The sequence below is a fragment of the Portunus trituberculatus genome, chromosome 41 (genome assembly GCF_017591435.1).
Source record: "Portunus trituberculatus isolate SZX2019 chromosome 41, ASM1759143v1, whole genome shotgun sequence".
NCBI lineage: Eukaryota > Metazoa > Arthropoda > Malacostraca > Decapoda > Portunidae > Portunus > Portunus trituberculatus.
Window position 1 is genome coordinate 11575365 of NC_059295.1, and position 27562 is coordinate 11602926.

The 27562-nt window shown below is 37.5% G+C and overlaps 1 protein-coding gene across 4 annotated transcripts in view; it reads right to left on the minus strand.

Annotated features, from left to right (window-relative positions):
• Positions 1-217: 217 nt before the first annotated feature.
• LOC123516504 (E3 ubiquitin-protein ligase HERC2-like) overlaps positions 218-27562 on the minus strand; it is a 456561-nt gene continuing 429216 nt past the window's right edge. For all 4 annotated transcript variants that reach the window (XM_045275907.1, XM_045275905.1, XM_045275904.1 and 1 more), the window contains 5 exons: positions 16614-16804; positions 15836-15999; positions 15089-15243; positions 1819-1908; positions 218-1189 (listed from right to left, as the gene is read on the minus strand). In XM_045275907.1, the coding sequence (XP_045131842.1) occupies positions 998-1189; positions 1819-1908; positions 15089-15243; positions 15836-15999; positions 16614-16804 (792 nt within the window). In that variant the 3' untranslated portion in view covers positions 218-997. The remainder of the gene's footprint in view (positions 1190-1818; positions 1909-15088; positions 15244-15835; positions 16000-16613; positions 16805-27562) is intronic.

The window sequence follows — 27562 nt, forward strand, 5'->3', positions numbered from 1 at the left end:
AAAAACTCCTCTCTCACACAGCAACATTGATAGCAATTGTGAGAAAAATTGTTGAGGAATTATCTCTCCCTTGTAAGATGTGCATAAAATAATTCATAATGCACTGAGAGGTGTCTGTACACATCTAAGCCTGGGTTTATCAATCTGGGATTAGGTCTAATTCTCAATAGCATGCACTGGCTTAATAATATAAAACTGACAAAAGTGAGAGACTGAATTATGTCAATTACATTTATTTCAGTTATACAATGAACCAAAAGTGCAGCCCAGGGCTGACCTCCTGCTCAATCCCTCTCAGTTACAGCACTGACACTTAGTAAAATGTATGACATGTTTCTTCTAATTAGTTTTAATTACTCAACATGTATCCATTAGTATCCTTTTCAGACACCTTAGGTGGCATTTAAAATGTAAGTATACAGGAAAAAGAGGAAACAAGACATTTAGATTTACTGTAATCATATAGTCTTCTACTAGACAATCACTGCATCTTGCAAGCCTTCTTCTACACTACATTTAGAAACACTTCCGCCATCAGCCATTCCTCAGCCAAACACATGTTTTACGTTATCCTAATACATTCTCTTCTCCTTTCAGTACTTCTGCATCAATTTTTCTTATGTGGTCATCTCTTGTACTTGAAAAATGTCTAGGTTATGCAAGATGGAAATGTGATTAACTTTTTACTATTACTGGAATTATGTGATGACAATGTATATATAATGGAAATGGCATGTCACTAACACAGATAAACTGATAGCACATTTATAATATATATATATATATATATATATATATATATATATATATATATATATATATATATATATATATATATATATATATATATTCTCTGTCTATCCTTCAACAAATTTTAGTATATAGATTATAAGAGGATCTTTATACGTACATACAATTAATTCAATGTATGTAAATACAAGAAAAAGCAGTGATGCCCTGTCCAGGTGTAAGATGGAGCAGGACTTGTTTACATAAATCATGTAGAGTAGAGAGAGACACAGTCAGCCATGGGCTCATCACTACCAATGGAGTCCCAGTCATCTGTATCAGACTCTGAGGATACATTATCTTCTACTCCAGCTCCCGTCATGGCTACTCTGGCATAATCATCTGTGTCAATGCTCTTGCAAAAGTGTATTGCATATTTCAGCTTTTCTCGAAGCACAGCCTGTAAAGAAAAACACTTGTAAGAAAACTAAAAAAATGATAAAGTGGAATAATAATAAAAGGAAAAATATCACTAAATAATCAAATGCCAAGATCTTAAGAGTAAAGTCTTTAAAAATAATTTAAAAATTACCCATATGACTATTATAGTTCAAACATACAGCCTGCAAGATCTATTTAAAAAAAACCTTACAACATTTAATCAAGAAATGTTGACAGTACTGACAAGAACCATGAAAGTTTTGATTATAAATGGGTATTTCTTTTCAGTGTCATAATTCTTGAATTACGTAACCTATAATTATGAAATACAGTGATAAGAAAATTTTAAGATTTAGTCTAAATTCCATGAAAAGCTGAACCTACTATTATTTTGAAAGTAAAATAAACAGATATCACTGAGTTCTCAAAGTGTGAATATTAGTGTTTACACATCCAGAGATTTTTTTTTATTTTTTATTTTTGTTGGATGAATACTGAAACTTACTTGAATATTGTATGATTATTATATGCAGAAGAAACAAACTTGAATAAAAGATCTTGAAATCATCAAGATATTTCTCTAAAGTAGGGGGATCTGTAAATCACTGATTTCAGAAGATTCACAGCAGCCTCCTTCATGTAACTAACCTTGCATGAATACCGTGGCATCTTGAGCAAGAAGAAACATGTGTATGATTCTGGTAGAAAATGGTCTGGAGGTGTATATTTGTCCAACACCTGAAAGGGAAAGAGGTTTTGCTTAGCAGATATAAGAATTAACAAAAAAATCTTACATATCTGGGAAATCATGATTAACATCAACAAATCTGGGCTACAAAATCTGCTGGTACTCAAATCTGATTAATTTCTTTTGTTTCTTTTGGAGGCTTATATGGTTGAGTTCTTATATTTGTGGAAGCTTAGTTGGGTAGCCCTAACCTGTTGTAGTGCAGGAAGATCTTTAGAATGAACCTCCCAAAAAGTCACCTTCCAATATGGGTTAACAGGATGAATATAAGTATTCTTCACCAGCAGTGATGGCTCGTAGCTAAAATTAGTGGGGGCTCTGCTCCAAAAAATTTCTAGCCCCTTTTAATATTTTGTAAAAGGAAACTTGATAGTATCCTAAAAGAACAAAAAATCAAAATTTTTTAAAATTACTATAATCTCAACAGTCACAATTCAATCTTAATCCATTCATTTAAAAATTAAATCCATTATTCTTGTTTTAATTTGTGAGAAAAGATCAATAATTTTCTCCTTGGTAAACGTTTTTTAATACAAAACACTCAGAGTCAAAAAATAAATACTATCTTCCACCAGCATGCTAAGGTCGCCACTGCAGGAATGACAGTGCTCCCTTGCCCTCACAGCCCCGTGTATTTACTTAGTAGTATTGTACAGGGTTCGAGTGGGGCTCATAGTGTCCCGTCTCCATATCTCCAATTTTTCCTAAGTTATGCACATTATGTGCTGTAACAACTTCATTATTCGATGCATTCCATTTCTCCACCATTCTGTGTGGAGAGCTGTATTTTCCAACATCCTTCACACACTGCCTCATCCTGATTTTCTTTACATTACCTCTTGTCCTTCCATCTTCTTCTGTCAACAGCACTAGGTCTTCCTTGTCTATCTTTTCATTGCCATTGACTATCTTATATATTGTTATTAGATCTCTTCATTCTCTTCTATCTTGTAAGGCTGGTAGTCCCATTTCCTTCAGCCACTCTTCATATGTTAATTAAGTCTTTTAGTTCCGCACCATCTTTGAAGCAATCTTCTGTATCTGTTCAATCTTCTTATATCTTTTATGGAGCTCAGAGACCACAACACAGCTGTATATTTTAGCTTTGGACGTATCATGCTTATGATGATTTTTTCATCATATCTTTAGCCATGAATTGAAATGCCACTCTTATATTAGTCAACATTTTATATGATATACCAAACATCTTGCTTATATGTTTTTCAGGATTCAGATTTTCCAGTATAATCACTCCCAGATCTTATTCTCTTTAGTCTTCATTATTTGTTCCTCTCCCATCAAATAGTCCCATACCAGTCTTCTTTCGCTCTTTCCTAGCTCCATTACGTGACATTTCTTGGCACTGAACTCGAATTTCCACTTCTTACTCCACTCATAGATCTTGTTTGTATCTTCCTGTAACAACAAACAGTCCTCTTGGGTTTTGATAACTCTTAGTAACTTTGCATTATCAGCAAATATATTAATATAACTTTATCCCATTGTAAATGTTATTTATATGGGTTTGAATCCTGTCCACAGTCTGAGTGTAGGTTGGGCTTCCTCACTTGGGGCAACGGTTTCCTAGTGGGTGGGCTTTTGAGATAGGAGGTACCCCAAAAAGTATCCCCTTTAGCTCATAAATTTCCGTGAAAAGCCCTCATGGTAAAAAAAAAAAAAATAATAAATAAATAAATAAAAAAAAAAATAAAAATAAAAAAAACCTCCTATGTTCTCTAGTTTTCAAAGTAGTCTTCCATGAAGGACTTTATCAAAAGCCTTTTGTATGTCCAGGTATACTGTGTCCACCCATGCATTTCTGTCATCCAGTCCTATTACTCTCAAGTAGAAGCTTAATAAATTTGACACACATGAACATTCTGTCCTGAATACAAATTGTCTGGTTGTTATGACTTCTTGTTCTTCCAGATGTTTAACCTATTTTTCTTTGATAATTATTTCACACAACTTTCCCATAATGCTTGTAAGTGACACTGGTGTGTAATTCAATGGCTCAGTTGCCTTTCCCCCTTTAAATATCGGTATTACATTGGCTCTTTTTCATTTTAGTGGAACTTTCCCTTCATTTAGTGAATTTGTAATTATATCCCAAATTGGATCCAGTAGTTGCTCTTTACATTCTTTTAGCACCCAGCCTGAAACACCATCTAGCCCCATTGCTTTTCTGACATCCAAATTATCCAATAATTTTCTAATATTTTCTTTGTGCACTGGTATTTCCTGTAATCCTTGGCAATGCAATGTCCTTTTTGGTTCCATAAGATCTTCTACAGTGAACACCATTCTGAAGCTCTCATTCATTATTTCACACATTTCCTTCTCTGTTTGGTATGTCTTCCCTCCTTTAATTATTTTTTCTATTGTTTCCTTGTTCTTCAATTTGCCATTTATTAATTTGTAGAAAAGCTTGGGTTCATCTTTTCTTTTACTAACCACATCTTTCTCAAAGTTTCTTTCTTTCTCTCTCTGTACTCTAATATATTAATTTCTCTTATCATTATACTGCTGTCTGTTCTCTGCTTTATGAGTTTCTTCCAAGCATTACCTTTTTTTTTTTTTCGCTTCTGTGCATCTAGCATTGTACCAAGTGTGAATTTTTTCTTAACACTATAACATAACATAACATAACATAAATAATAGGATAACAAAGGGCCACCAGGGCCCATCTAGGTTATCCTGTATCAGTCGCACAGCGACCTCGTCATCAGTACTTAAAGATACACTTACAAGTACACAATACATTATATACCAATTCTAAATATTTGGCCCATTAACAGGGCTAAGTCCTGCAACAAAATCCTCTACAATCTGTGATCCCCATACATGGGGATCATGTCTTGTTTAACTATAGTAAATTTCTTATAAAAACTATCATACAGTGCTATACATAATTATAAATCTAATAAATTTAAGTGCTTATCTAGTCTGTTTTTAAACATTGTCAAACTAGTGCTATTTACAACCCTCTCTGGCAATGCATTCCAGAAGTCTACCACCCTATGACTAAAGAAATATTTTCTTATATCTAACCTGCAGCCTTGCTTTCTAATCTTCCTGCCATGATTTATAGTCCTATTTCCCTCCTCTAAGGTAAAGAAAGATCTCACATCTATGTAGTTTGTATCTGAGAACATTTTAAATAACTCTATCATATCCCTCTTATACATCTCCTCTCAAATGAAAACATGTTTAATTCCTTTAATCTATCTCTATACTCCAGGCACTTTAATGCTGGTATCATCCTAGTTGCTCTTCTCTGAACTGCTTCTAACATGTTGATATCCTGCCTATAATGGGGTGACCAGGCCTGTATGCAATACTCTAAATGGGGCCTAACATAGGAATTATATAAGCTACGCACCACTTCCTTACTTTTATAACTAACATTTCTATTTATAAAACCCAGGATCCTATTTGCCCTATTTCTTGCTTCTAAACATTGCTTTGAAAATTTCATAGTCCTGTCTATCACTACTCCTAAATCCTTTCCTTCCTCTACTGCCTCTAGCCAACATCCCTCCATCTCATAGCTAAAGTTTGTGTTGTCTTTACCTAAATGCATAACCTGACACTTTTAGAATTAAACTCCATCTGCCACCTGTCTGCCCATGCTATCAGCCTGTCCAGGTCTCGTTGTATTCTGTAATTGTCCTTTTCACCCTGTACTGCACATGCTATCTTAGTATCATCTGCAAACTTTGATACTTTGCTACTAATTCCTATATCTAAATCGTTAATGTACACCAAGAAAAGAAGAGGTCCTAGCACTGATCCTTGGGGTACCCACTAACCACTTCCTTCCACTCAGACATTGCCCCATTTAATACTACTCTCTGTTTCCTATCAGAAAGCCATTCACTAATCCAATCAACTAACCTACCCCCTATCCCATGTAGTCTCAATTTGTACACTAGCCTCCTATGCGGTACCTTATCAAACGCCTTGCTAAAATCTAGATATATAACATCTATGCTATTTCCATCATCTAACTCCTTGGTAATATATTCTAAGATATCGAGCAAATTTGTAAGACAGGACCTCCCTGATCTAAAGCCATGTTGGGTATCTCTAATTAATCTATTCTCATTTAAATGCTCCCAAATACTACCCTTAATGATTTTCTCTAGTATCTTACATACTATACTAGTTAAACTGATCGGTCTATAATTATTCGCATCATCCTTCCTACCTTTTTAAATATTGGAGTAACATTAGCTAACTTCCAGTCCTGAGGTATCTCAGCAAACCTAAGTGATCTTTCAAAGATTAACTTAAGTGCTTCAGAAATACTGTCTACACCTCCCTAAGTACTCTGGCATGTAGCTCATCAGGACCACTAGCTTTCCTATCGTCTAGTTCAAGAATAAATTTCCTAATAATTCCCGGTTTTATATCAATATTTTCTAAAGCTCTTAAACTACTCGTTGCACTGTTTGTAACAGGATTTCCTATTCTTTCCTAGTAAATACTGAAGAAAATTGTTCATTCAATAATTCTACTATGTCTTCATTTTGATCCACTACTACACCATCTTTTCTGAGTGGTCCAATCCTATCCTTATTTCTTTTATCACTGACCTTGTAATAACTATATAATTTTTTGGGATCTTTACTCCCAGCTCTAGCTAGTTTTATCTCTGCCTGCCTTTTACTTTTTTTATAACCTTACTCAAATCATTCCTGACCTGTCTGTACCTAATCAAATCTACATCTTCCCCACTTTTCTGCAACTCTCTATATGCCCTCTTCTTCTCTCTGATCTGTCTACCTATCTCGTGAGTCCACCATAATGGCTTCCTGTTTCTCTGCCTTATATCTTTGTAAGGTACATATTTCTTTACTCCTTCATTATATTTATGTAAGAATATTTCATATTTTCCTTGTATTGTCCTTTCATACATAATGTTTCTCCATTCAATGTCAGCAAAAAAGTTCCTCAATTTTTCAAAATCTGCTCTTGCATAATTTAATCTCTCTTTTTGTAGTCATCTCTGTAACTTATCCCATCCTCCTCCTGTATTTCCAGCTATAATGTCACATGATCCCTTCTTCCCTATGGACTGAGGTACTGTATGCTGGGAGGGGGCTCTGGTTTCTTTGTGAGTACTATGTCAAGTATTGATGGTTCTTCTTCCCCCTGTACCTTGTTAACTCCTCCACCCACTGGTCCATTGTATTTACCATGGTCAAATGTAATACTTCTTTGTTCCACTGTCCAGCATTATCCATTACCTCCATCTCTCTGCAGTTATTCTTTTTTACAGTTATAGTCTTCAACTAAAAGTATTCTTCCATCTCTTCTCAACATATTATCTAAGCACTTAATCACTTCTCTTTGCATATCTTTATGTTCCTCAGTTTCCTATGTATTTGTCTTAGGTGGCACATACGTAACTGTGATTTTCTTTTTTCCCAATTCCTTTGTTTTAATTGTTACTCCCATTACTTCCACCTTGCCCTCACCATATTGCACATCCTCCACACATATATCATCACGAACCATTATCAGCAGTCCTCCTCCCCCTTTACCTTTCCTGTCTCTTCTCTAGCTATTATATCCCTCCTCTTTGAAATTGACATGGATCTCTGCTCTTATTTTGTTTCAACAATGCACATTACATCTGGGTTTTTCTCTTTCAAATAATCCTTAACCTCCAGCACACTGGATAACAATCCATCTATATTAGTATAAGTTACTCTTGATTTCTTGCCTCCTCCATGACCTCTTCCTTCTTTTGTACAAACTACTTTTTTAGTCTCATATCCAGAACCCTCCAGTAGAAAATCTTTTTCTTGATCTTTGTCCTTTTCTCATTTTTTTTCCTTAGCTTCATTTCTTAGCACTTTCTCTTTTTCCCTCTCCTCCAGGTTCATATCTCTTTTAATAAATATATATTTATGTTCAGTATCATCGGCCAGCTTGTTATAATTTCCTCCACTGCCACTTGGGATCTCATTCACACTTTCATTGGTCTTCTACCCATCTTATGTGCACATGTGCAAAATAACCAAACATCATGTGCTGCTGGAACTGTGCAGTTCCAAACAAAGATTTTTTAAATTTCTTCATAAAGTGAGGGATGGCTACTGACATAAAGCTTCAGGACTACATATTGTACAAGTACAAAGAAAGAATTAAAGAAAAATCATTACACTGAATGTAACCAATAATATCAAGTGGAAATAGGGGGTGCTGCAGTTCCACAGTGCCTATACATGAGCCAACACTGTTCACCAATAGATCACCAGCAGAGTGGTCACAATGGAACCAATATTGATGATCACATATAATGTTGAGAAGTGATAGATGTTCAATAGCCTTACTGTTTGGGATAGGTTTAAAACTTCAGAGGCTGGAAACTATAGCAAAAGTTCAACAAATTTGGGAATTACAACTGTGGCCATCTTTAGGAACAGTTGAGAGTAGGCAAACTCCCTACAAGAAGGAGAGGTATATGTTGATAGATGGGAAACTCAAGTACTATTTGTGGGCCATCTCTTTATCATGTATAGTACAAGAGCAGACTTAGTTAAACCAAGGTTTAGAAGATTAGGGAGGAGAGAAAGAGTGACGAATGTACTCTTCCATGCCAGACACTACCATCTTTGTTATGCCCTCAGCACAAAGGGATGGGTCTTTGACATGGAAGCAGTAGTCATTCAGAGGAAATTGGAATACAACTTCTTTAGGTTCCTGCCAGTTAGCAGAAGCAAAATGTGAGAGGCACCTACATGTTGGAGTATTCTTAAAATTTGGAGTGATAGGAAAAGTTATTGATATGAGATTGTGAGTAAAAGAGCACAATGCAGAATATAGTGACAACACAAGGAAGATTAGAGTTTAGGAAAACGTCAAGAATGTTGGAAGTATCTCCAAATAAGTTAGAAATTTGAGTAGGCTGATTCACTAATTGCTTCAGATCATGGAAAATAGCAAAGTTGAAGATTATTTCTTAAATATGTGCTCCTCTCTGGAAGTTAAATATTCAAAGATTGAGCTGGCAAGAATGGTCCCAGCAAATAGGAAGGTTGGTAGGAGGTGGTTGCCTGCACAGGCAAAGTTGCTTTCTCTCTACATGCTCCCTAAGGCAACAGCAAAATGTTTCACCAAATCCTTAGATGATAAAAATTCAATAAGGAAAGTCGAGATCACCAGTAGAATAATGTTTAGAAATTCTATAATGGTAATCAGAAAGACGAATGTGAATAGATAGATACTTAGAATCTTCCTTTAGAAGATATACTTATAATACAAACTTTATGAAGACAGGAAATCAAACCAATAGAATGAAAGTTTGAGGAACCAAGGCAATCATCCTTCTCAATAACTAGTAGGATGTAGGCTGACTTCCAGCATAAGTTAAAGTGGATGTTAGCAGCCATATGAAAGTTAGAGAATTTGACCAGGTAAGAGGTGAGCATGAAAGTATAATAACAGAGAACAACAGAATGTAATCCATCAGGTCCATAAGTCTTCTGAGGATCAAGGACAGTAAGGACCCAGAAAATATCATTATTGAAAAATAATTAAGAGAAATAGATGTAATCCAGTCAAAAAAAAAAAAAGAAATCCAAACTTCCATTGTTGGGTTTTCTTATGTTTCTATAAACCTATTTCATATGTGTTTTGATGCATCACTTCTTGTGCTAAAAAGTGATGTTAAATTGTAAGTTGCCCAGTCAGGCAGTGATGATTAACAGTACTAAGAACAGAACTGAATCCACAAAAATATTTTTGTTGCTTCAAATTAGTCTTAGTTCACTGCCACTGCATTTGCTTGTAAATGGGGTATTTGTGAAGCTCATTTGCCAGATATAACTCTACAAGTTAAAGGACAACTGAGCCCAAAATGACTTTATCCTTACTATGATTTATCTACGGTTAGCATATGAGAAAACATTTCTCTCCTTAATGTATTTCCCTGAGAAATGAAGGCAAAACTGGCACTCTCATCTCACCCTTTTTGGCATTTATAAACAATACAAATACAAGATCAACACTGTTAGGCCTCTCTAGATATTGGATTCACATTAGAGTATGGAAAATAAACATATATTTTAAGTGTCAACTTGTCTTTTGACAGAAATTTAATGCTAATAATAATAAATAATTCAACAACGGATATTTGAGGTCAGAGACTGTCTGTTATCGGGGATCAGATATGACTCGTGTTTGTTTGGACCTCATCACATTGGCAATGTCACTGTCTACTGTCACTCACAGATACCATCGGTCACTTTATGCTTCCGTGTCCTTGCTTCCACACACCCAGTGTGATGCTTGCTGTCCTTTACCCTTTATCTTTACCCTACCCATTAGGGATGGTCACCTGCTAAACCTTAAATAGCAAAATTTGCCTTGCTTTGATATTCATCAAAATAAAGACTAATACACTAATCGAGTACTTTTCTAGCTGAATAGTGCACTGTGATTATGCTAAATGAGTGGACAACAAAATATTACAGAAACACATTTCTGACTTGAATTTTGGGTATGATTAGATGATTTTATTGACATTAGGAAGGATCGGTCCATGGAGGTCAGAAGATTAATGGCCAGAGTCTTCACTATTTTACTCCCCATATAAATTTCTGAACCTGTACAAAATCATCAATTTCACTTCACGATCTTTAAAATTGACGTCACCACGGCATTTAATGAGATACCTGCGGCACAGTCCCGCTTCAGTCTGCTGCTTCTTCCTGTCTCGACGAGTGGCCTTGCCCCCTGGTCTGCTTCTCGTCCTTCTTTGCTACACTGATGGTGTCTACACTTTGTGCCTTGAGCTGGCTGCTGCCTACGATGTGTTGTCTGTCTCCTGGTTACTGCTTGTTCCTGATCTTCATTGAGTTGCCTGCTGATGAATGTCTTCTCTAAGGAGTTAACTGCTGCTGACCGTCTTCTCTAAGGAGTTGACTGGTGATTTTTCGGTCTTCTCCAAGAAGTTGACTGCTGACTGCTGTTGTAACTTCTGTCAGTGACAGTCGTTTGCCCCGCCCCCCCTCCGCAATATGTCGGCGCGGGACTCATCACTTGGCACTCCCAGACGTACTTCCTCCTCGTCCTCTTCCTCTTCGAGTAAGAAACGGCCCTGGAATGAGGACGACAACCGTGACGAGGATTCCAGTTCCAAGAAGGACAGGCAGGCTATCGGCGGCGGGCAACAGATGAGCGGGTGCACTTCACCGCCTTCAGTTGCGGGCCCGAGTAATGTCAATAGTGCAACAGCCATGACCAAGCAATTGGATCGCCTCGGTGCTGTTATCAGTGGTTTGATCACCAGACTTGAGAACCCTGGCACAAGTGTCCTACAGGGAGTGCTCTCTGACTTTAGTGGTTTTCACGACTTGTCTGCTTCGGAGACAGATGAGGTGCTTGCGCAGTGTCCGCCAGACCCCTTGGAGGATCTTGACACGTTCGGCGCTGCTTCCCTGCGCAACCTCGACCCAGCTGGGGACAGTGACTCTGACTTTCTCAAGGCCCTTGATGACCTCTCCCACCACTTTCATGGTCGTCTAGCTGCCATCCTCAATGTGAGCCTGCGACGACGACCTACGTTTGAAGGGATACGCAACACTTGCTCCAAGATTAAGCTACCCAGTAATGTTCATAACCTCACGGTTCCTTTGACTAACCCTGCCATCTCCAAGGCCTTGAGTGTCGGTGGGAAGCTTATTGACGCTAGGCTTTCACACACCAACAGCTTACTCTCCAAGGCTATGGTGCCTGTTGCAGTGTGCATCCGTGACTTTGGAGAGAAGAGAGGCAAGCCTGTCAGCAGCTACCTAGATGGGCTGAACAACTCTCTTCACCTGTTGACTTCAGCTGTTAACACCTCAACCACTTGAGGAAGGAAGTAGCGTGCATCCATGTGGGGGACTCTGCGCTAGCAGAGCTGTGCAAGTGGGATTGCGAGGTTGGGGAATCTGATCTCTTCTCTTTTGACGTCTCCAAGTGCTGTGAAGAAATTCACAAGACAAGATGGCTTGGGCAACCCACCTCGCGCCCTTTTCGGACTGCGGCTGCAGACTTAGGAAGGTGGTGCCGAACAGTTTCCTTCCAAGGAGACCTGCCTATCCACCACCAGCACGAGCCAGGACCAGCAAGCCTTTTTTAGACCGGAGACGCCCCCAGGGGATGGGGGCAAATGTGCGAAGGAACCAGCAGTAACAGTGCCATCGGTGAGTGCAGCTGTTTTATCCTTTGTTAATACTTCGTGGGCGAAAATTTTTTTTCAGTTAAACAACAATGGTTAACCTTATCTAAAGACACGTGGTTGTTTGATGTCACCCATGGCAGGGTTATTGAGCTCACTGACTTACCTTCTCAGTCCATATTGCCCAGACACCTTACCTTGTCTTCTGCTGACCGTCTTGTGATGGACAGTGCTTTGGTTACTTTACTTAGTCAGAAAGTAGTGGAATCTTGTGACCCTTCTGATGACCAGGGTTTTTTTCTCAAATGTTTTCCCTTCTTTGAAGAAGGACGGCACAGCTAGGATTATCCTTAATCTTAAAGAACTTAACAACTTCGTCTACCATGTACACTTCAAAATGGATACCCTCAATGATGTGATCCCTTTGATTCAACCTAACAGCTTTTTCTGTACCACTGACCTTAAAGATGCCTATTTTTCAGTATATGTTAACCCCGATGAAAGAAAATGGCTTAGGTTTTTGTGGAGGGACAAGGCCTTTCAGTTTAGTTGCCTCCCTCAAGGCTTGAATTCTGCCTCCCCGTACTTTTACAAAATTATTAAAACCTGCTTTGTGTCATCTCAGGAAGCTTGGTATTCTTGTTATTTGTTACATTGATGACTGCCTTTTTATTGCTAACTCTGTTGAGGAATGAACTACCAATGTCATGTATGCTATGCAATTTTTTGACTCTTTGGGACTCACTAATAATGTGGACAAATCCTGTTTAGTTCCTTCCCATGAGATAGAGTTCCTTGGGGTCATTCTGAATTCTAGGGACATGATTGCTACTCTGCTCTGTCGTAGAAAGGAGCAGATTAAGGTACAAGGCCGGTCTTTATTACGGAGTGAAGTCACTTTGACTGACCTGGCCTCTTTCATTGGACTAGCTGTGGCCTCTGATCCAGCCCCTATCAGGTATAAGTATTTAGAAATAGTGAAGAATAGGGAACTTCGTAGGTCCCATGGCAACTACCAAGCAAATATTTCTCTGGAAAGTCATGCCAAAGTCTTAATCAGTTGGTGGATACATAATATCGATAGTCAGTCCAGGTCATTGCACATGTCTCATCCACATGTTGAACTTTATGCTGATGCTTGCCTAACTGGTTAGGGGGCAACTTTGGGGAACACCACATCAGGCGGTCACTGGGGTCAGGAGGAGCTCAATCACATTAACTTCTTAGAATTGAAAGCATCTTAATGGGCCTCCAATCTCTGTGTAAGGACTTCCAACAGACTCATGTTCTCATTTGGTCTGACAATACCACTACAGTCGCTTGTTTAGATAGACATGGAAGCACGAAGCTTGACCTGAATTTCTTAATAGAGGAGATTTTTTTCTTGGGCAGAATCACGTGGTATTACTTTAACAGCGGAACACGTCCAAGGCATTCATAATGTTAGAGCAGATCGAGAGTCCAGAATAAAAATTTTGATACTGAATGGATACTAAAACCTAATATTTTTAAGAGGCTGTGTCAGTGCTTCAGAACACCTGATATTGACCTGTTTGCTTCCCGGATCAATGCCCAAGTTAAGACTTACGTGTCCTGGAAACCTGACCCCGGTGCTGCTGGTATTAATGCTTTCACCCTAAACTGGACCAACAAATTCTCATATGCCTTCCCTCCTTTCAGTATTATTGCCCGAATACTGAAAAAGATCCAGGAGGACGGTGCGATGTTGCTTGCGATTCTGCCCCTCTGGCCAACACAAGCATGGTTTCCACGAGGTCTCCGACTGCTGATTCAGCTTCCGCTCCTCCTACCTCACCATGCCCTGACCCTGCCACAAGACCCCACTCTCAGGCATTCTCAGTCACACAAACTGAAATTAACTGCAATGATGTCAGGCAATCTTTCACTAACAGAGGCCTTTCGCCAGAGGTTGCACAATTTAAATGCCCTCCCTGCCCTTCCCTGCCATTCTTTTCCTTTGCCCGGTGACAACCTGGTTCTGGCTACTTCCTCAAATCTACTCTCTGAAGACTGAAACGGAGCTGGTGCCGCGGGTATCTCATTTAATGCCTCAGTGACGCAGTTTTAAATGTTCGTGAAATTATGATCAAACATCACACTTGGTAAGTATTCGTTTAATCTACCAAAAAATAAGCAGAATGAATATGAAAATGCATCATGGTACTGAAGGGTGATCTTATTTATAATAGTAAGAACAATGTGAATATAATTGCCAGATGTTAAACATTCTAACTCTGGTTTCAAGAGAGATGTCACAGTAAATAATTTCCAGTGTATTACTATGATGCTATTAAATGACTTAATTTATACATAACGATGCAATGCTATATAGCTTCATAGTTAAGTACAGAAAAATCATGATAGTAATATATTGGTTGGCTTGGGTGTCCTTTAGATTCCCTGTGACATCTGGTGGCTTCTGATTTCACAAATACCCCATTATAAGAAACAGGATTTGATAAAGGTAATTAAAAAAGATGATTTTGTATTTACTTATACTCAAAGAAGTTGAATCACAAGGTTAGTACTTAGTAGTGCAATGGAAGCTCTAATAAATTTTGGTGTATAGAGGTTCACAAGAATGAATAATTTTAATATTGTGGATTTGTTGCTCCTACTTTCTCTTCCTCATTGCCACCTGATGTAAACACTCAAGATGAAAGGGTGCTATTATCATCAGCACATAACTGAAATAACTGAAAGAACACATTGTCACTCAGTTTTAATAAGAACAAGAATTATGATGTCAACAAGAAAAGATGAGACTGTTTTGAGCAAGATGAGATCAAACAGATTTAATTTAAAGTTCAACTCACTAGTGTGTGTCATCCCTACTTACCTAATATGAATACCTAGTTACTCTGCCAGAAATTCCAGTTATCAAATCACACCTTTCATTCAAGTGAGCTTGATTCACATCTGCTTATATATCTATTGACAGGCAGCATTAGGAGAAACTAACAGTGACTCACCTGAAATACAAAGTCTCGTCCTCGGAAGTCAGCAATGGTGCGAGGCAGCCTTGTTCTACCCCACACAAACCTCAGGAATAAAGAACGCTCAGCAGTACTGAACTCCTCCATCACTTCCCAGAACCACTGAACTAGAGATGCTGTTGCTTCCACTCCTATGGTATCATGTGAAATGCATTAGATAGAATGTAAACTCAATCTGTCAATATTTTAAGCAGTAATGTTTTACTAAGAATTTTTTTCTTTATTTGCAATGTAGTTAGATGCAAAGAAGAACAATATAGTAGTACTTAAATGCTGAAATCTCATCGTGGAGTTTGTTATAAGTATAACCACAAAGAAAATAAAGTTGATAAAACTTCTCATTCTCACTCTCTGTCTTTCAAACACTATTGATGCATCTGTATACTTTGTCAATCCTGCAAAAGTAGAATGCCAAAACAAAGTACACACAAACATATGTACATATTCCTAAAGACTAAAAAAGTCATTTTAACCTGGATCTCATATATCAAGCCACATCCAGTATATATAAATTCATTCCAAAACTCAGGAAACACTTGAGTTTCTCTACATTTAATCCTTCCCACTGTGATTTTTCTTTCTTGTTTGTTTACCAATTCTGATGATGTGGTGTCTGCCACAACAGAATAACAATAAACATAAAAGTTATTGAAAACCTGTTTTCATTAGGCCTAATGCATAAACTTATCAAGTAATAATATTTATTATTCATTTCAATGGCACCTTTGTATGTTGCAACACTTTTCAAAAGGTTTAAAGGTATGTCGGGTGAGCCGCACACCATTGTCTCCAGCTCATATGGTGTGAAGAGTGACAACAGAGGAACTGGAATTACGCGTGCCATACCACACCTCACTGCTGTCACTTGGGCATCAAATTCATGAAGTCTGGAAAAATGAGTGTATTAAAAGTCTATGAAATAGTCTAGTTGTTTTAATTCTGTATATGCATTTTGTTTCTATAAATTTTAGTGTCATTTGAATCTTATTCTTCTATTTTACTGCCAATCATTCCCTTTACCAGGGCTTAAAATCTAAAGCTATCTAAAAGGAGGTGCCTAATTTGAAATATGTAATCTCAAAGGAGTATGTAACACCTGTGGGTCAACATATACCATGACACAATGTCTATAGTTATAATAATTATACTATAATAAATCTATATGTTCAAATTTTTTAGGAATTCTGTACACTATGGCTATACTGAGTGATATCCTCATATCTTCTTTCTCAAACAAAAAAAGTGGATGTAGATGTGGATGTTGCTTGCACTATCAATGCAGATGCAGATACAGTATTGCATTTCCTGCTACAGATGAGACAAATTTTAAAAAATGTGGGTAATCCATGGATGTAGATGCAGATGTCTGATACATCTCTTACATATGTTGTTGTCCTTGCACAAATAAAATATTGGCAAAATAAATGCTATTAGAATTACAAAATTAAATAACTGAACAATTAAATCAATAAAAAACTACAAGAAAAGACAATTCAGTTACCTGTAATTAAGAGCCAAACGGACATATTCATGTCTATTGGTTATGGTGATTCTGTTGTGACGAGGAGAGAGAGGCACATCATGCCCAGCAGCAGAGGTAGTGGTAAAGGGAAGATCAAGACTACTGAAAGTTTTTTCATCTCCCTCCATTTGCTGGATGCACATTAAACCTGGTACATAATGGCGATCAACCTGGGAAAGTAAGATAACATAAGGCATAAGTAATTGGAGAATAAAGCTATGCATTCTTTACATTCATCATTGCAGTTTCATCCTAACAGTGAATAATTGTATCTATTTACTTTCAACATATGTTAAATAAATTACAAAGTGAAACATGAATATTCTATTGTTAAATGTGTGTGTGTGTGTGTATTTACCTAGTTGTATTGTACAGGGTTCGAGTGGGATTCATAGTGTCATGTCTCCATATCTCCATTTATCTAGTTTTTCTTTAAAGTTATGCACATGATGTGCTATAACAAATCCATTATCCAATGCATTCCATTTTTCCACTGTTCTGTGTGGAAAACTGTATTTTCCAATATCCTTCACACACTGGCAGTGGCAGTAGCAGTGGTGTGGGGATAGACTGAAGAGAAGGGAAGAATATAGAGAGTAGAAGATAAAGTATGAGTGAAAATATGAAGGAAGTGGAAGAGTGAAAGATGACGGAATAGCTGTCATGTAGAGTGGTTTATTTGTTTGATTGTTTAATTATTTATAATTTTTTTTTCTCATTTATTCATTCACTTATTTTTGTTATTTATTTTTTATTTATTTATTTTACTTTGTATATATATATATATATATATATATATATATATATATATATATATATATATATATATATATATATATTTTTTTTTTTTTTTTTTTCCAGTAATTTAATATTTATTTTATTTTCTTTTTGTGTGTATATATATATATATATATATATATATATATATATATATATATATATATATATATATATATATATTTTTTTTTTTTTTTTTTTTATTTATTTTTTTTTTATTTATTTTTTTTTTTTTCCTGCTTGTTTGTTTATTTGTATATTTATTCATTTGTAATCAGGTGGGCTTGGGAGGTAGTTTGACATATTTATAGTGTTTTATCCTGTGTAGAGCGGTCTGGGTGGTTGCTTGCTTTGATATTTTGTTAATTGGTTTCTTAAACCAACTATGTTCATGTCCTTGTTCATGTTCGTTTATTGTTATCTAATAAGTTGTGTCTCTAAGAGTGTTTATCATTTTTTGTTTAATGTATTCGTTTATTGTTATCTAATAAGTTGTCTCTCTAAGAGTGTTTATCATTTTTTGTTTAATGTAATTTCCTTTTGTGTTTACTGTTTAGTTAATTGGATCCAATTTTGCAAGTTTATGTAGTTCTTCTGTGTTTTTGGTGTATGGATATTTTTCATTATATGCAAAACAAAGTGCTTCATTTTGTTTTCTTTTTAGTTTTAGTATTTGAGTTTGATAGAGCGTTCAGAGCGTAAGCCGGGTAAGTTAATATTGGCAGTACACAGGCTTTAGCAAGATGTAATTTTATGTTTGTGTTTAAGAACTGGAATCTCTTGATAGTGTTTAAGGCTATTTGTGCTTTGCTTGTGGTATCTTTTACATGTTTTGTTTATCCGTTTACTCCCAGTTTGAGGCCCAATATTTTTGCTTCCTTTGTGTACTGTATGTGTTTCCCATCTATGTTTACTGGTTCAGTTTTTTTCAAAGTTATGGGTAGTACACTCAACCCTCGATTTGCCGGACTAAAAGGGGGGAAGGCTTGTCCGGGAATGGCAAATGTCCGGCAATGGAAAATGTCCGGGGGTCTACCCCCTTGCCGGACTTTACCCTATACAGGTTGAACCCCGCTTTAACGGCACGCGATTTACCGGAATCCCGTGTTTAACGGCAAAAATTTCCGGTGGGAACATAGTGTTGTCTTTAACGGCATTTCGGCACCTGCACCAGCTGTACCAGGAAGTTGGAAAATAAATCAGACGTTTTTTTGTTCAGAAAAACAAAACTGAGGGAGAAGAAAGAGACTTTGCACCAGATGTGGAAGACAAGAGAAAGAAAAATAAAAGAAAGGCAGGATCAGGAAGAATAGAAGTAACAGGAGGTGCCGAGGCAAAGGCAAAACCTCCGACGACCATCATCATCATCATCATCATCATCTCACCACGTGGGGCCGTAACACATGCCAATGCCGCCGACACACGTGTGACGCGGCAGACTTGTTTACAGTCCAGTACTAGACGTGTATGTCCGCCCGCGCTGCCATCTATAGTGCCCGATTTGCGAACTTTGTCTGGCGCGGTAGTTTGAAATCGACTTGTCCCGGACTTTTTTTTTTTTTTTTTTTTTTTTTTCCACAGACTCTTGTCCGGCAAATCCGAAATCCGGCAAATGGAGGTCCGGCAAATCGAGGGTTGAGTGTAGTGTGAATTTTTATGTGTTTGTTTAGATTTTCCATTTTCTCTCGTAATTGTTTATGTTTTTTATTTCTCTCCGTTATTTTTGCTAACATCTTTTTTTATTTGCCTGCGTATGTGATTATTTGTGTGATATCGTCTGTGTATTGCATATTTGTGCTTTCTGTGAGTGGTGCTGGAATGTCGTGGGTGTAGATGGTATAGAGTGTGGGTGAGAAGCTGCTGCCTTGTGGTACCCCACTGTGCAGTTGGAATGGTGGTCCTGTGTAGTTTTTTAATGATATTGAGGCAGAGCGATTGTCTAGAAAGCTGCATAGAATTTGAATTTTGTTAAAGATGTTGGGTAGTTTTAATTGACTTAGTTTGAACTTTAATCAGTTTTGCCATACTTTATCGAACGCCTTAGATACGTCCCTTAAGTGCAATGCAACAGAGTTTATTATCTGAAACCGCTTTTGAGATTACTTCTATTGTTGTTGCTATTGCTGTGTCAGTTGATCTTGCTGATCTGAAACCATGCTGGGAGTCTGGTAGGATTTTATTGACTTCTAGGAATGTTCTGGTTCTTTTGTTAATTATTTTTTCGAAGATTTTTCCTGGTACTTCCAAAAGTGAAATTGGGTGATAGTTAATTGCGTCAGTTGATGGTTTATTCTGTTTGGGGATGAGTATGATTCTGGCATGTTTGAATGGTTGTGGAAAGTATCCCATTGAGAGAGCGATGTTGAATAGTTTCGTAAGTTTTGTAATATTATTTTATTTACTTTTGTTTCCCCAGGTGTGTTGTTTTTAATTGTTTTATGGTTTTCTTTATTTCTTGTGTTGTGATTGGTGTTGTGTAGTAAGTATCATTGGATAAATTGTCTGGGTTTCCTTGTATATTAGGTAGTGTTTGAACTTTGTTATGTTCTAGGTAGTTATTTACTCTAAGTTCCGTATCTGCATCATATTGTAGGTTTTCTGTGGGGCTTATTCTACAAACATTGCTCCAGATATCTCTGAATATTACTTCTTTTCTTCAACTTTGTATATTTTCTTATTGTTTACTATTAGATGTGAATTAGTATTGATGTGGTTGCCTTTCAGTATTTTTATATTCTGCCAGAATTTTTGTGGGTCTGTATAAAGTTTATTTAGTGTTTTTATTTTGCTTTCCCAGTTAATTTTGTTTTGTTCTTTGCATTCTTTTATTATATTTTGTTTGATTGTTTTGTAAGCGGTGTATGTTGTATAGGTCCAGCCATTTCTGAGGCTGTTATTTAATAACTGTTTTGCCCACCATTGTAATTCCTTGACTTTTCATTATAAATGGGTTTAACCAGTGTTTTATGTGTGGATAATGGTATATTTTGTTTCATTGCTGTTGTTCTTCCATCTAGCCACTGTTTTATTGATGTGTCTAGTGTGTGCTGTGTCATGTATGGGTTAGTGTTAATGTCCTCTGTTGTGTTTATTACTTTATTCTTGAATTCATCCCAATTATTTTTTTTATCATATATGTGGGTGGTGTTGGTGTTCGTATGGGGTGGGATGTGATATTTATTAGTATTGGTAGATGATCTGATGGCATTGTTGGTCCTTGTGTTATGTTGATGTTATGGTATGTTTTGTTATTGGCAAGTATTATGTCTGGTGATGATGTTGCGTTTTGTGTTAAGAATGTTGGGAAGTCTGGACCTAAATGTGTGAGTTTATTGAAATCAATGAGCATTTTTATTGATCTGCTGACACTGTTGCTTTTTTTTCTTATCGATTGTTGAGTGATGAGCATTTAAATCTTCTATTATATATGTTGGAAATGTTTCTGATGCTATATTGTGAAAATCTGTGATAGGTAGGAAAGGTCGTCTTGGAGGTAGATAGGTGGTTGCTATGTTTATTGGGCCTGTTGTAGTTTCAATTGTGATTAGTATTATATGTGTCGTAATTTTCTCTTGCTCTGTGTTTCAGGTGTTCCTTTACTAGAATTGCTGAGCCGTCGTTTGTTTTTCCGCTGGAATTTATAAGGTAAGTTTTGTAGTTTTGTATTTTTATGCTTTCGTGATTTTTCAAACCATGACTATTTATTAGTATCACGTCAAAGCTTATTTCTTTGTATATATTGGTCAGTGTTAGTTTGTTTGTGTTCCAGTGTCTTACGTTGTGCTGTAGTATTAGTATGCTGTTGGTGTTGTCCATATTTGATGTTTTAAGATGTGTGATTATATGAGTGGGGATGAGTGAGTAAATGAGGTTGTGTATTTTAGTTAGAGTGAGTTCTGCCTTTTATGTTGCTTTCTTCCTTTGGTTGGTGGTGTTTTTTCTTGGTAGAGCCCATTTCGTATTTTCCTGAAACTTGTGTCATCTTCTATTGTCCATTCCTTGTTTAAGTCTACAGTCAACCCTTGGCTATCGCGACTTCAGCTATCGCATTTTATTGCTATCACGCACCCATGAAAAGCTGCTAAAATTTCATTATTGCGACCTCAGACGCCTGCTATTGCGCGCCCAGTCATGACGTCATGGGATATCTGAGCACTCATTGGCCAAAACCGCTATCCCGCCAAGATGAAACAATCTCTGTACAGTAAATACAATGAGCTGATGTATTTTTTTTCTATGTTATAACCTTGACATGTTTTAATTGGTACCAATGGCTTATATAGTAATTAAAAAAAAAGGTAAAAATGAGGGATATTAGGAGTAAAATTTGTGGTTGCGGCACCAATAACAATTTTCACCATTAGTTGTTCAATTCGGCTATCGCGTTTTCGGCTATGGCGTGGCTATTTCGGCCCCAATTGGACGTGATAGCCGAGGGTTAATTGTATATCATTATTCTTTAGTTGGTCAAATATTTCCTCTTCTTCATAGGCTGTTGATGTGAATATGTATTTGTATTTTCCTTCTTCTATACCCTCTATTATTTGTTTATGGTAAAGTGTTCTTTTAGGCCATCCATTGCTCTTTTTTGTTATTATTTGCAACCCTATGCCTTTCCCGCTAAATTTTACTACTTTTCTTGTTCCTGTTCTTTTTCCTCCTCCATATCTATCTCTTCCATCTCTTCTTCCTCTTCATTGTATTCATTTCCTTCGGGGTGGTCAAGTATTGTTTGTGTAGGAGATGATGCTGCCAAGCTTAGAATTTTTTTGATGGTGGGTTGTCTGGCAGAATTATTTGTGGGATATTGTTAAGTTTGAAAACCTTATTTAATTCAGTGTTGTATGTGCCCGGGTTAGCCATGTTGATGATGTGAGAGTGTATTATACAAGTTAGTATTGTCGAGGCTGTGTCTTTATTGAACATGTCAGCTGGCATATTTAATGTATTGTTGTTTGGGTTATTCTTCGTTGCTTGGCTGTAAGTACTTGTGTTTTTCTTTTGTTTTCTTTTATTTCTTTTCTTTTCGGACATTTGCTTGCCAAAGTTCTGTGCGCTCCAGAGTAGTTGAAACATTTCTTTTTATCCGAATCACAATTTTTCCAGGTGTGTTCTGAGCTGGTGCATTGAGAACACACCGTGTGGTCTTTGGGAAAGGGCAGTTGTTGGTGGTGTGGTCCTCGAGAGGGTAGCACCTCATGCAGGTGAGGATTGGAATAAAGTTTTCTATTCTGATATTGTGTGAAGGAATGCTCATATGGAAAGCGAGCATTCCTCTATCTGTGGCCATTTTTGCCGTAGCTGTTTCTTTTAAACATATTTTAATTATTTTGGTTTTCAGGATTTTAAAGGCACTTTCAATGCCGCCAATCAGCCAGTAGTTGTTGTTTAACATTTCTTCTTTTATTTCAGCTTCAGGGTGTGATAATATGAAGTCGTCAACGTTGAAGAGGATGATTGTTCTTTTCGCCCGCAGTTCCGGTGGCATAATGGGGTCAAAACTTCCTTCCTTCAGCGCTGCAGAACATGTTGCCTGGAAAATTTTGTCTATCTCATCGTCCGATCAGGTAAGTGCTATATAGGAGTCAGGCGTTGGGATGATTTTTGTATCATAGATGAGGTGTTCAGACAGGATCCTGAGAAGCTTAAGATTAACGCTGTTGTTTGGGTCAGGGTGCTTGATCCTCACCCTGGCCATGGTGGCATTGGTATTATGTGGTAGATTCAATAAAAACAGAAAAGTCCTATAAGGGGGCCAGAGCCCGACATACAACCCAGCTAATACAGAATATCAGAAGAAGCCTACCTATGCAAGACAATATATTGGCCCAATTGCTAAAAACTGTCGCAGCTAACTTGTCCCGCGCCTTCTCTTGACCAAGTTTTTGGCTGACGCTTCCGGTACGCTTAAGGCAGCCCTCTGAGGGGTCCCCTTGGCAAGCCTTCACCTTCACCACACCGGGGGACGCTATGGCCGAAAGGAAATACAGTGAGAGGGAAAAAAGTCTCTGCACAGGGGCGGAATCTTAACCAAGGGGGAGATACCCGGTATACGAGTGCAGATGCAGGCCAGTGGTAATCAGCCGTAATTCCAGGAACGATCCAGTGGATCCAAGCAGCTCACTCGCTTGTGCGGTGCACACCTACGCTAGCCAGGAGCCACAGCCCTCCAGCCGGTGACAATTAGCAGGGAGGTGTGTGTCGAAGGCGCAGTAGGCAGACAGAGGAGCTCAGCGGCGAGCGAATCGGCGAACTGTTGTCTGTAGAGGAAAGTGTTACTTCTATGGCTGCCAGTCTGGAAGTCGCATGTTCTTCCTTCACACACTGCATCATCTTGATCTTCTTTTCATGTCCTCTTGTCCTTCCATCTTCTTTCGTCAACAGCACCAGGTCTTCTTTGTCTATCTTTTCAATATCATTGACTATCTTATACATTTTTATTAGGTCCCCGTGTTCTTTTCTATTTTGTAAGCTTGGCAGTCCCATTTCCTTCAGTTGTTCTTCATATGTGAGTTCCTTTAATTCTGGCACCATCTTTGTAGCAATCTTCTGTATTCTTTCCAATTTTCTTATATCCTTTTTAGAGCTCGAAGACCATACCACTGCTGCATATTCCAGCCTTGGGCGTATCATGCTTGTGATGATTTTTTTCATCATATCTTTATCTATGTAATGAAATGCCACTCTTATATTAATCAACATCTTATATGATAGTCCAAATATCTTGCTTATGTGCTTATAAGGGCTCAGATTTTCTTGTATGATCACTCCAAGATCTTTTTCCTCTTTAGTCTTCATTATTTGCTCCTCTCCATCAAATAGTTCCATACTGGTCTTATCTTATTCTTTCCTAGTTCCATTATGTGGCATTTCTTGGTGTTAAACTCCAATTTCCACTTCTTGCTCCATTCATAGATCTTGTTTAAATCTTCCTGCAACAGCAGACAGTCCTCTCTGGTTTTGGTAACTTTTAGCAACTTTGCATCATCAGCGAATAAATATATGTAACTGTTTATTCCAATGTGAATGTCGTTTACATATTTTTGAAATATAATGGGGCTAACACTGACCCTTGTGGCACTCCTTTAGTTACTTTATCCTAAGATGAGTATGTATCTCTAATCACAGTTCTCATTTCCCTATCCTTCAAATAATCTCTTGTCCATTTGAGCAAGGTTCCACACAGTCCTTGTATGTACTCTAGTTTCCAAAGAAGTCTTATGTGCAGGACTTTATCAAAAGCCTTTTTAATGTCCAGGTATACTATGTCTACCCATCCATCTCTGTTTTCAAGTCCTGCAATAACTCTGAGGTAGAAGCTTGATAAGTTTGATAGACATGACTGCCCTGTACTGAACCCAAATTGTCTGTTCGATATGACTTGTTCCTCTTCTAGAAATTTAACCCATTTTTCTTTGATAATTATTTCACATAACTTCCCTACGACACTTGTAAGTGAGACTGGTCTGTAGTTTAGTGGTTCAGTTGCCTTTCCTCCTTTAAATATTGGTATTACGTTGGCTCTCTTCCACTCTAGTGGAACTTTCCCTTCATTTATTGAACCTTTAATTATTTCACAAATTGGATCTGGTAATTGCTCTTTACATTCTTTTAACACCCAGCCTGATACACCATTTGGCCCCATTGCTTTTCTGATTTCCAACTTATCCAGTAATCTTCCAATATCCTCTTTGTGCACTGCAATCTCATGTAATCCTTGGCAATCCAATGTCCTATTAGGTTCTGTGAAATCATATGCAGTGAATAACGTTTTGAAGCTCTCATTCATTATTTCACACATTTCCTTCTCTGTTTGGTATGTCTTCCCTTCTTTAATTATTTTTTCGATTGTTTCCTTATTCTTTGTTTTGCCGTTTATAAACTTGCAGAAAAGTTTGGGTTCATCCTTGCTTTTATCCACTACATCTTTCTCAAACTCTCTTTCTTCCTGTCTCCTTACTCTAATATATTAATTTCTAGTATCTTTGTACTGCCGACTATTATAGTAATTTCCCTGCTTTAAGAGTTTCTTCCATGCTTTATCCTTTGCCTTTTTTTGCTTGTATGCATCTAGCATTGTAACAAGCATGTATTTTTTTCTTAACTCTATAAACAGAAACAAACTTTTTTACTCCTTCATTGTATTTCTGTAAGAATATGTCATATTTCTCTTGTACAGTCTTCCTACACATAATATTACTCCATTCAATATCAGCAAAATAACTACTTAATTTTTCAAAATCTACTCTTGTATAATTTAATCTCTCTAATGTCACATGATCACATTTCCCCATTGGACTAAGGTATTGTATGATTGGAGGGGACTCTGGTTTCTTTGTGAAAACTAGGTCAAGCAACGATTGTTCTTCTTTCCCCCTGTACCTTGTTGACTCTTCCACCCACTGGTCCATTGTATTAACCATAGTCAACTGTAACACTTTCTCACTCCACTGCCTAGCATTATCCATTACTTCCATCTCTCTCCAGTTTATTTTTTTACAGTTTAAGTCTCCATCTAAGAGTATTCTTCTATCTCTTCTTATCATGTTATCTAGGCACTTTATCACCTCTCTTTGCATATCTTTATGCTCTTCTGATCCCCATGTATTAGTCCTTGGTGGAACATATGTAACTATAATTTTTCTTTTCTTCAAATCTTCTGTTCTGATTGTTACTCCCATTACTTCCACTTTGTCCAGATCATATTGCACATCCTCCACACAAACCATTATTAGCACTCATCCTCCCCCTTCATCCTTCCTGTCCCTCCTCCAGGCATTATATCCCTCCTCTTTAAAGTTGACATGGATCTCTTTTTTCAGTTTTGTTTCAATGATGCACATTACATCCGGTTTTTCCCTTTCAAATAATCCTGAACTTCCAATATGCTTGATAACAACCCATCTATGTTGGTATAAGTCACTCTTAATTCATTGCTTCATCCATGACCTATTTTTTCCTTAGGTAACACTTCTTTAGTCTCATATCCAGAAGTGGTACCTAAGGAAAAAGGAGGAGGTTATGGAGGAGGCAAGAAATCAAGAGTGACTTATACTAACATAGATGGGTTGTTATCAAGCATATTGGAAGTTCGGGATTATTTGAAAGAGAAGAAGCCGGATGTAATGTGTGTGTGTGTATTTACCTATTTGTGTATTACAGGGTCCGAGCTAAGCTCTCTGTGACCTATCTTCTTGTCCATTCCTGTCATATCTCTCTTTCATCTGATTGACACACACCGCGTCAACTACATCACTGCTCAGTTTATTCCACTTATCAATGCTACGATACGGGAAACTGTATTTTCTCACGTCATTTAGACAGATGTCCTTTATTAGCTTTTTTCCATGTCCTCAGAGATGATTACTTATGGTCACTTTTTTTTTTTTATACCATGTGGGCTTTTCACGGGAATTTATGGGCTAAAGGGGATACTTATTAAGGGTACCTCCTATTTCAAAGCCCACCCGCTAGGAAACCGTTGCCCTGAGTGAGGAAGCCCAACCTACACTCAGACCGTACACAGGATTCGAACCCGTGCGCTTGTAGACCCCTCGGATCCCAAAGCACGCACGGATCCACTGTACCACGGCGGCCCCTTTATCAACTCTCTGTCCAGTATGTCAATCTTGTTCACCAATTTATACATAGTTAACATGTCTCTTGTTCTTCTCTCTTCTAGTGTGGTAAGCCCCAGCTTCCTCAGTCTTTCCTCATAGTCTAACTCCCTGAGTCCTGGTACCATCCTTGTTGCCAGCCTCTGTACCCTTTTCACCTTCTTCACATTTTTCTTCATATGCGGTGACCAGACACATGCTGCATATTCTAACTGGATTCTTAATAAGGTACATAATATCTTCTTCATCATTCCTTCATCTAGGTAGTGAAATGCAAGGCCAATATTTTGAAGCATGTTGTATGTTTTCCAAAAAATCTTGTTAATGTGTTTCTCCGGTGACAAGGTGTTTTGCATGGTTACTCCTAAGTCTTTCTCCTCATTGGTCTCTTTAATTTTCTCATCACCCAGCCTGTAATCCCTGTTTGGTCTGTATCTACTTCTTCCCATTTTCATAACATGGGTCTTGTCTATATTAAATTCCATCTGCCACTCCTTACTCCATTCATATATTTTATCAAGATCTTCCTGTAAC